Source organism: Acyrthosiphon pisum, unplaced genomic scaffold (genome assembly GCF_005508785.2).
Source record: "Acyrthosiphon pisum isolate AL4f unplaced genomic scaffold, pea_aphid_22Mar2018_4r6ur Scaffold_21394;HRSCAF=23860, whole genome shotgun sequence".
Lineage (NCBI taxonomy): Eukaryota > Metazoa > Arthropoda > Insecta > Hemiptera > Aphididae > Acyrthosiphon > Acyrthosiphon pisum.
The window spans coordinates 2145-12903 of NW_021770856.1; the positions used below are offsets into that span (position 1 = coordinate 2145).

The 10759-nt window shown below is 36.8% G+C and overlaps 1 protein-coding gene across 1 annotated transcript; it reads right to left on the bottom strand.

The window, feature by feature from the left end:
* Positions 1 to 8645: 8645 nt before the first annotated feature.
* On the bottom strand, positions 8646 to 10548 carry LOC100570170. Its single transcript, XM_008185349.3, has 4 exons — positions 10497 to 10548; positions 10298 to 10430; positions 9929 to 10210; positions 8646 to 9858 (listed from the first exon to the last, which is right to left on the bottom strand). Exons 1-4 carry the CDS (start codon positions 10539 to 10541, stop codon positions 9206 to 9208), a joined length of 1113 nt encoding a protein of 370 aa, XP_008183571.1. The 5' UTR covers positions 10542 to 10548; the 3' UTR covers positions 8646 to 9205.
* Between the last annotated feature and the right edge of the window lie 211 nt (positions 10549 to 10759).

A 10759-nucleotide genomic window follows, 5' to 3' on the forward strand; every position in this document is an offset into this window, starting at 1 on the left:
TCCAGCAAAAATATTAATTAAAGATGGAAAAATTATTAAAAAGCATGGTATGTTGCACATTAATTTTTATTTTAAAAAAATGTGTTATATGTAATATAAAATTACTATAAATTTACCTTCATAATATTATATTATACCTAAAACAAATTAACTGTTTTCGCTATATTAAAATTTTAATTTTTTTTTATTTCGTATTACTCTGATAATAATAATAAAATTCACTTAAATTATACATTACCAAATCATAAATTATTTAAATTTGAATTTTATAGATTCGCATAAACACGAACAATGTACAACTATAGCAAGACAAAATGTAACGACAGCATGCAAGCGTGTGGCTGTCGAAGACATAAGTATTCGTCCTAGAAAAATTATTTTAACTGAAATGAATAACCACATAACTAATACAGATTTCACTATATCTGATGTATCTGCTATACGAAAAAGTATTTACTATGCTCGTAAAAAAACTCTCCCTTCAAATCCTAAATCTGCATCTGATGTGCATAAAGCATTAAACGATCTACAATTAACTACTTCTAAAAACGAAGATTTTTTATTTATTAATGACGAATTATTTAATATAATTATATTCACATGTCACGAAAATTTAACATTTTTATGTAAGTCAGAAACGATATACATTGACGGGACTTTTTCGTACTGTCCAAAATATTTTGTTCAATTTTTTGTTATTCATGGTTTTATAAACGATTATTATGTACCATTAGTATTTTGTATTTTAAATAATAAATCGACAGATACGTATCAACTTGCTTTATCATACATCAAAAATAAAGCCATGCAAAATTTCAGTTTAATGTTTGAACCAAAATATGTCACTGTTGATTTTGAATTAGCTATACATCTCGCTGTGAAATCAGTATGGCCACTATCCGAAATTATAGGCTGTCGCTTTCACTTGACTCAAGCTTGGTACAGGAAAATTCAATCACTAGGGTTAACTTCAGATTATAAGGATAACAAGTGGTTAAAATTTACATTTGGATTAACTTTTCTTGATCCAGGTGAAGTTTCCGATTGTTTCGTTGACGATTTTATGTCTGAAATTCCTGATGATCCTAAATACCGAGAATATGCAGATTATTTAGTAGATAACTACATCGGAGAAAATAGCAATTTCCCTCCAAACATTTGGGCAGTGTTTGCAGCTGATTTAACTAGAACCACCAATAACTGTGAATCTTTTCACTCGCATTTCAATGATCAATTTTATAAATCGCATCCTAATATTTTTACATTTTTAGAAATTTTAATAAAAACAGTTCAAACAGATGTTTATATCAAAATCAACAGTTGTATTAAAAATTTAAAAATATACCAAACCCTCGAAAAAATTCACAAGTTAAAGCCAGATTAAAAAAAACTTTAAAAGCAATTGATAATTATAAAAACGAAAAATTAACGCGTTTTGAATATGTGAAAATAGTTGCATTTAATTACAATAAAGATTAGGAAGATATTATTATGTTAAAAAAAATCTTTTTTTATTTTTTTCTGATTATTATATTTTTATTTATTATTTTTTATTATGATTAATTTGATTGACATTTTTGATTGACCGTTATTACCTATAACCTATTATACTAATTATTTATTATTGTTTAAAAAATGTATTATTGAATTATTTTTAAAAAATTCGTATTATTGACTATAATTTGATTTGAAAAATTGTATGATAAATTATTATAAAAAATATGTAACTACTATTAACTATTATTACTTTTTTACTAATTATTATAATTATAATAAATTGTATTAATTATTGTTTAATTGATTATTATTTGAGAAAAAATAATTATAATTATACCAGGTAAATTTGGCGCAAATGGGTTGTCTGAAAAACATACCTTTTTTATTTTGGCGCAAATGGGCTGTGTACCAAAAACGAATCCATTTTTTTTGGCGCAAATGGGTAACCCCCGAATTTTAATCTTAGTGGTCACTCGTTGGCTACCGTGAATAATATGCAGAGTATCGCATCCAGCCCCAACGTTGGGTATAGAATTATACGTTTGTATACTCAGAAGACCGATTTCCGATTTACTCCCCACTTCTACGGGCGGGAAAAAATTACATTCCAATTCGGAGCTGGTACCGCTCAACGAAACTGTTTGAGACGACATTTCGCAGACACTATGCAATTTATCGAAAATGTTAATAACGATAATAATATAATTATTTTTGCTTTGCGGTTAAAAATTTTAAACATAAATGCCCGCAGTTAAAAGTATTGAACGCTTGTTCCCTCACGTAGTTATATTCAATATCACAGCCCTTAAAATATTTTTCCAACTCTAATGGCGGACGGAGATTGCCAAAGCTATCGAAATATAAAACAAATTTCCCGATTTTTTTATAGCACACCCAATGCGTGCCCTTATTTTTTTCAAAGTCTAGATTGACGACCGCGGCTTCTACGTGTCTAGGTGCGGCGGGCAACTTGTCAACGCAATATACACCTCTGAAATGAGGTATTTTCGAGAGTTTAGCATATTCAGTAATTTCGAAATCGTAAAGGGCGCGATTGGGTAGAATTAGTTTTTTGAAGACGACGATTTTTTATTAGATTTAATTTTTCGTAATTTCTTTTTTTTTCTTATACCCGTGGTCGGTTTCTTACGCTTCTTGATAATTTTTTTCCCAGACCCACTGCCGACACATTTCCGCGAAGCAACAGCGTTAGATTTCCGCGCGATAGTATACGAGCCCGCGCTTTTATACGGGCTCAGATACAAGCCTTTACCTAAATGCACGGGTGAGCCGGCATTCGATCTAATGCCACGAATCGTTCTAACGATGTTGGCAACACCTCCGGCCAGCGTTCCGAGTGCTGAAAGTCCCGCCAATACCGGTATTAAAGTTAATGAACCTCCTATTTTTGGAACTCTGATGATACGTGGTGGCTTATTCTTATTTTTTTTTTTCGATCGGACGCCCGCAGACTTTACATGTTTCCGCGCGACACGGACAGTTGATTTAATCAAGCTGCTCATATTCGGTGTCCCGACACACGATTTTATCGATTTTTTTAACGCTTTTTTTGCACACACCGACAATATTAGCAAACCCACATCCAGCACCGATTTTCCGTTTAGCCTTCATTCCCGTAGTTACGAGCCACGCGGCAGCTTTTTCTTTATAATCAGCGTCGTTCGCTCCCACTCTGCTCTAAGCACTTTCTTCCAAAATTCTGTCCACCGCGCCGCGTACGGACGAAGAATTACTTTTATCGTAAGCTATATCGTGTTCTCTGCACGCCGAATCCAAACCGTTTATTCCTGGCTGACCAAGAGCGAGTCTTTTTTTAAAATTTGTCCCAGGACCACAATATTGATAGCCGGGGATATGAAGTTCGATCGGTAGACTATTTATTAAGGTGTTCAGCAGACCTGCACCACTATTGGTCTTGACCTTCGAACGCGGCAACATTATATGAGCACCTCGCTCGAACGTCAAGTGTATTTATACAATGCGGTTCGTGGACCAAGTGATAAAGCTCAAAGTCGACAATATCGACCCGCTATTGTTATGTAATAACGGGGCTGCGGCGCGTCCGCCCAGACATGGCCCGCTGTTTCCGAACACGATACGTGCGCTGATCGTAGGTCCGTCCGGGTGCGGTAAAACAAATCTTATTTTCACGTTATTGGTTCACGAGAACGGAATTAAATTTGAAAATGTATATATTTATTCGAAAACGCTAGATCAAGCTAAATATGTAATGCTCGGCGAGATCTTGAGCGGTGTTCCGGGGGTTAAATTATTTAAATTCAGAGATAACGAAACGGTGATTCAACCGGAAAAAGCACTACCTAACTCAGTTTTCCTGTTCGACGATGTAATAACGGAAAATCACGGTATCATCCGATCATACTTCACCAGATCTAGGCACAATCTAATAGATGTGTGTTATTTAGCACAATCGTATTCGCGGGTGCCGAAACAGCTAATACGTGATAACGCAAATTTTATTGTACTTTTCAAGCAAGACGAGTTGAATCTAAAGCATGTATACGACGAGCATTGTTCTGGAGACATAAAATACTCGGAATTTAAAGATTTTTGCATGACATGCTGGCGGGGAGGCAGATTCGAATTCGTTGTTATCAGTAGCGAAAATGAACGCGATAATGGACGGTATAGACACGGCTTCGATAAGTATGTCGTTATATAATAAGGCGGCACACAGGAATTAACTGCATTAACTCAAGATCATGGATAAGGTGAACAACTCGCCAGTATCAACGCCTACGATATTGACAGATATAATTCAAGCGAGGGCAAATATAAAACAGAAATATAATGCGTTAAAAACGGGTAGATTTGAAACGGATACGTTAATTAATAACACATTTAGTTCGATTATCGGCCCGCTGAGCGAGATAAAATCGAATATCAAAAGGTCGCCTGTACAGACGTTCCCGCCGCCGCCGCCGCCGCCGTCCGCCCTGTCGTCGAGGGCGTCGACATTACCAGATGTGGGTCATGCTGTGAACCGTTCCCCACCCCTTCAGTCCGCGCCTACATCTTATAAAGATTTGAATGCACATTTTGGACCTTGGATCAAATCGGGGTTGGACCGGATATACGGACCTAAACAATTAATAAACAGCATATTTCAATTGGGTAATAAAGAAATACAATTTATCGATAACGCGATACACATTGGAGGCGATTCACGTACATACCCAGTAACGGGTGGACTTATTGATTTATTATTCCTGAAGACCCCAGAGTCGCGAAAATATACGCAAGCAGATTTAAATACATATAAACTGATCTCAATTCAGACGTCAGCGCATAGAACGTTGAACGGCGAACGTATTCGTAAATCTGGAGGGTTGAAATATAAAATAATTTCAAATTTGTTTTCGGGGGAAAATAATATTATTACTGGTGCGGGTATTAATATGCGATTACAAAAACACAATATTATATATTGGAATAAACCTAACGAGCTGGTCGATAGACTGCGTCTATTGTATTCGTCTCTCGCGGCCGGTAATACGGGGGTTCGTAACGAGATAATATCGATTTGTGAAGAGTTGGTCGAAGCGCGAATATTGAAAAAAATTCCCAATGTCTAAACGTGTAATCGCTACGGAACTTCACGCGCCGGCCCGAAGAAACTATCCGCGACGTCATGTCGTCGTTTACGGTAAAAACGATTTATTCCAAGCAGACCTTGCCGACATGCAACAATACTCCGCTGTGAATAAATCATATAGATTTATCCTGATAATTATTGACTGTTTTACTAAACGGGTGTGGGCTACGGCCTTGAAGACTAAAAAAGGTGAAGAAGTCGCGGCTGCTGCTAGTAAAATCTTCGCACAGAATAGTCCTAACCTGTTACACGTTGATCAGGGGACAGAATTCTACAATAAAAATTTTAAAGATTTAATAAAAAAGCACAATATAAAAATGTATAGTACTTTCAGTGTGCTCAAAGCTACTATAGTAGAAAGGGTTATTCGTACAATTAAGGGGCGAATGTTTAAAGAATTCACTAGCAGAGGTTCACACGCGTGGATCGAGATTTTACCCTCGGTAATCGATGACTATAATAATTCGACACACAGAACTATCGGGATGACTCCGATGCAGGCTGATGCACACCCGACGAGTGTAAAATTAAATTACGATGTTGAAAAAACCGTGAAAACAAAATTTTGCGTTGGAGACAAAGTCCGCATTAGCGTGTACAAGGGCGTTTTCACCAAAGGATATTTACCCAATTGGTCTGCGGAGATATTTACTATTATTAAAGTGAATAAGACTTCGCCTAGTACATTTATCCTTCAAGATTATACGGGGAGTCCGATCGCCGGTGGGTTTTATGCCGAAGAAATACGCAAGACATTGTTGCCCGACGATTATCTGGTGGAAAAAGTAATTCGCACGAAGGGTCGACGTGTATTCGTTCGCTGGCTAGGTTTTACGGACGAACATAATAGTTGGATAAATAAGTCTGATCTTAAAATATGATCACAGTTATCGCGTGGCAATGGACGCATTTGGAGGGTCGCCGGACAGTCGGCTGAATAAGTCTATCGCGGATATGAAGGAAAAGTTCGAAAACGAGCTCGTTACACACGTTAATTTAATCGATATAAATGACGCGAAAATTACTACACTTGACGAAAAGTTTACAAAGGAACTAGCTATACATAGTAATATATTCGTGGTGAACGAGAAAAAAATCTCGACGCTTGGTGACGGGGCTCGAGTGATTGAAATGAAAATAATGCAAATAGAATCGACGTTCGTACCGACGGTCGATAAATATTTTTCGGAAAACAATAATAAAATTGAATCTCTAATCGAATCAGTAGCTATTGCTAATAAAAACATTAAAGATTTGAAAACTAACTTGGCGAATGCATACTCCAGGATAGTTATACTCGAGGATGGAATCGATGGGTATCAGTATTCATTGAAGGCTTCCGCTAGTAAGACGTTTTAATATATTATATATATATATTATAATATAGCAATAGAAATCGCGCGAATTATGTCGTCAGCTATTCTAGACATCCAGTGTGTGCTAGGTCCGAACTCGAAATACATGATAAAAGAAATGTCGGTAGTGGACTTAGAGGGGCTGGCTAGCCAACACTGGATTTTTAAACACTCGCGGACACCCAATACAGCGAAAATCGAAGCTGTCAATATGTGGTTGTTTCGTAACTATCACCAACTATCATCGGATTGTGGAGATGTCCAATATACAGAAATCCCGCGGATTTTGAATTCACTACATTTCGAATGCATTTACGTGAAAGGCGAGGAAAAGCGACAGATCATAGAAGGATTCCTTCCCGATGTCAAAATTTGCGAGATGGGTGGAGATTTGGACTGTCCACGACTAGATCAACTACACGAGAACGGTTTTGCCGGAAATATACAACACGAACCGTGTTGTTTACACCATAAGAATTTAAATTATACGCAGTGTACATATAACCGAGTTTTCAAATTGTTGAAATGGTTTAAAAAAAATACGTGAAATAATATGCTATATAATTTAATTTCTGTACATAATATTTCTGAAATAAATGTATATTATATAATAGTCTACTGCGTTTTATTACACAGATATGTGTGTGTGTATTTATGTATATGTATATATATATATATATATATATATATATAATTGACATCTGGGTTCTACGTTCGCACGGTCTCACGGCCGACTCCGCATTCCTTAACAAATCTTTTAAAAATAATTTGTAGAATAATATAATATAATTTCTGTATACACGATAATATTATATTTAACCCTTATATATATATATATATATATATATTATGGGTACAAATATCGAGATTTGCCAACACAAATAAGCCACATCTGGACGGACGGACATGGACGGGGTATGAAGCACCCCGCCAGCCTGCGTCGGCGGCCCGGCGGACACACATGGCCAAGACAGTGACCGTCGGACGATCCGACGGATGCACGTGGGCGAGACGACACATTCCGATGTGTATACCGGGTCGTAACGCGCAGGATCCGCTCGAGTATCGACCCTTTTATTTATACACATGTGTGTATATCAATCGGTGTACCCCGCTCAATATTGCGCACGCCGAACGGTATAAGTGGGGGTGGCCGTCGATGGTGATAATTTTGGACACTTGTCCGCTGTCCACTCAATATTGAATCAGTCCTATTTTCTCTACAGCACAAAACAGACCTCTCCAGATATCATCACTCGACAGTTCAAAATATAAATATTACAACATCTCCGTACGAATAAAGTGAGTTTTATTTAATTATTATTATGTACTGTCGTATTACACGAGCCCAATGTCTTGTTAAAGTCTAATGTCAGTGGAGAATTGTTATATCTTATATAAAATTAACAGACGATATTTTTTTTTAGTTCTGAATTCATCATCATTCAACCATATCAAGACGGCTACATCACCCGACTCTACACACGCACGACGTCTAATTAAAAAAGTGAGTTAATTCAATTGATTTAAATAATTTACTTTTTTTCTAACGTTTATTTTTTTCTGTTCACAGTTAACTATGGATGTTTTAAATTCGCTCCAGCGGCAGACGAACGTGTTGAATCTCTCTATTGGAGAGCTTACAAAGGACATCGAATATCGTGTACAATCCATGAATAATGTGGAGACGAAATTTGGAACGGCTGTGGCATGCGTCTTACAGGATCCGGCTGGCGGTGGGATAATCAATGTATTTCTCCCCAAGTCGGTGCAATTGCCGAACGAGGAACTACAACGGTACAATGAACATGAGGCCGACCCGGTAAACCTCATTTTTCGAGGGATGAGTAAAAGAAGCTTTATTATTACATTCGTACCCGCTTAACCCCGTTTTTCGGGCGATGTCTAATGTAACGTAAATATTTTTATGCCTTGTTTTTAATAAAAATTTTAAAAATATGTTATTGTTCTCATTTTATCTAGATCCTATAATTTTAAGTGTAGTATAATATAATTATATACATTTAACAAGTTATATAATTATTCTTTCCGAGATGAGTTGGTTTTAAAAAATATATTATTTAATAATTATTATAAGGTTTATCATCGTAAATATGATATATTTTATATTTATAAGGTTTTATTATTAAATAGTCTGTATTTTTATTGTAAATGCTTAACTCCAAAGACTGACTGATGTAGAAGTGCTAGCCGTCAGAACACCGTATGTAGGGATATAAAATATCCTCACCCGCTTCTTATCGCGCCGCGAATGAGCGGGGGTTTTTAAAAAATAATAATAATAATAATAATAATAATGTTGTCAAGACCTCGGTATAATATATCGGATAAGTATGTATGAAGATAAGGGTAAGTATAAGATAAGATGATGATGAGAAGATAGGGATAAGATAAAATATGATAAGGATGAGAAGATTAGGTTGCGATACTAAAATAATAATAATAATTTAAAAACACGAGATTAAATACAAAACGTAGTTAATATAATATTTTAGCATCGTACACTATCATATTTTTATATACAACGGTTGTATTTCACGATTATACATTATATATATATATATATATATATATATATTTTATCAGGTTATATAAGTATGCAGCAGACACATTTCGCAATTATACAATTTATACAGATATGAGATCATTGAACAATAATAACAATAACAATAATAATAATAACAATAATAACAATTTAAAAATTTATGCGGTGATGACCGTGTGCGTACGTGGAAATGTTATCGGGTAGCACATGACGCTTATCGTCAGCCCTGTTTAAAACTAATTTCATAGTCCTAATCGTACGCAATTCGTGTTTAAACGACCGTATAGAGACATTTTCCCTATACGGCGTGAATGGCATGTAGCTGTAAACGTGGGACGGATGTGTGGTCGACGGTGAATTTGTTGCAGAGGTTGAGGCGTTCCGATGAATTTGTGCGACAGCTTTCAGCGCGGAATCGGCTGCGATCATTTTCCCCATATTAGCGTCGAACTCGTTGTCACACTCGTCGGATTCTGCATCGTCGTCCACGTCGGCGAATAAGCACCGTTTATGCTCGGCGAAAGTGAGGTGATTTCTGATCACGTGCCCCATAACACCCTTCGCGCGAATGGTAATCTCCTCTTCGACGTCGTACGCATAAGACTTGGCACGCAAAGCAACGAATTCGTAAACGGTTCTGGAGCCACACTCGAATTTAAAACATCCGGGAATACGCTTCCGAGCAGTCGTATAACACATGTGGTCGTGTGGGAAATTCGAGGTGTCCATAAACCGCATCAAATTAGGATTTTTCATCAGGTCCACGAAGAAATCGTTCGTCGTCACGCGGTAGAATAGTGAATCTGAAACAAGTTATAATAATAATAATATATAAGAATCGCATGAGTCTACACGAGATTTATATAGACGTACCGGTATCTGTGTATAGCAGCTCGATCTTATCGCCGTAATGTCGCTTCATGACATCGTAATGAAACCCGTACATTACAACTTTACTCAGTTCCAGTACGGCGAATCCTATGTATATGGGTTTACAGAAATCCACTTCCTTAGTATGTTGCGTGACAACCGAGAGATTTTCATTGTATGTCGTGCAGTACTTGAACGTCGGACGATTTATCAGCTTCCGCATTCTGACTGGACACGATACAAGCTCCAAATTAAATCGTAACCTCATATTTTCGAAAGTTTTCCCTGCATACATACATATAGTTATCATGAAGTAAAATTTGAGCGGGTTAAAGCTCGAAAAAACTTGTACAATTTATAACAATAACATACCGTACACTGAATTATTTAAATCCTTAAAAAACTTTTCTTCGAATTTGTTTTTCGCCTGTTTGCGTAATTCGGTGTTGAGATTAATGTACGGGGCCAACCACGGAGATTGTCGGAACTCCAACACTCTGTGCGTCTGAAACGTATAGATAATAAGTTATAAGATCCGTATACACATAGTAATGATAATATTAATAATCACTTTTTCGACTACCACGCCGTGAGCCATGGCCTGTTTCAAATTCATGTAATGTACCACGCGTAGTGTTCTTTCCGCTGAAATGTGGCCATCAACTTTCGGACAGTCGACCCGTGTGGTATGCTGGAGTGAGGCAAGAACGGCAAATCGTTTTGAACATCGTGCAGATCCTGGGAGTATATAATATCCACCTCGTAAAATCTACCAATGTCGTCCGTCGCGCGCATCCATTCTAACTGCGCTAGCGCGACCTCTGGGTTTCCCGA

Bases quoted from the DNA above. Each gene is read 5' to 3' on its own strand.
- LOC100570170 (XM_008185349.3), bottom strand. From the start codon at position 10,541: ATGAATTTGAAACAGGCCATGGCTCACGGCGTGGTAGTCGAAAAA. The intron at 10,431-10,496 runs GTGATTATTAAT...TATACGTTTCAG, and splicing joins ACGGCGTGGTAGTCGAAAAA to ACGCACAGAGTGTTGGAGTT. The intron at 10,211-10,297 runs GTATGTTATTGT...GTATGTATGCAG, and splicing joins TTTAAATAATTCAGTGTACG to GGAAAACTTTCGAAAATATG.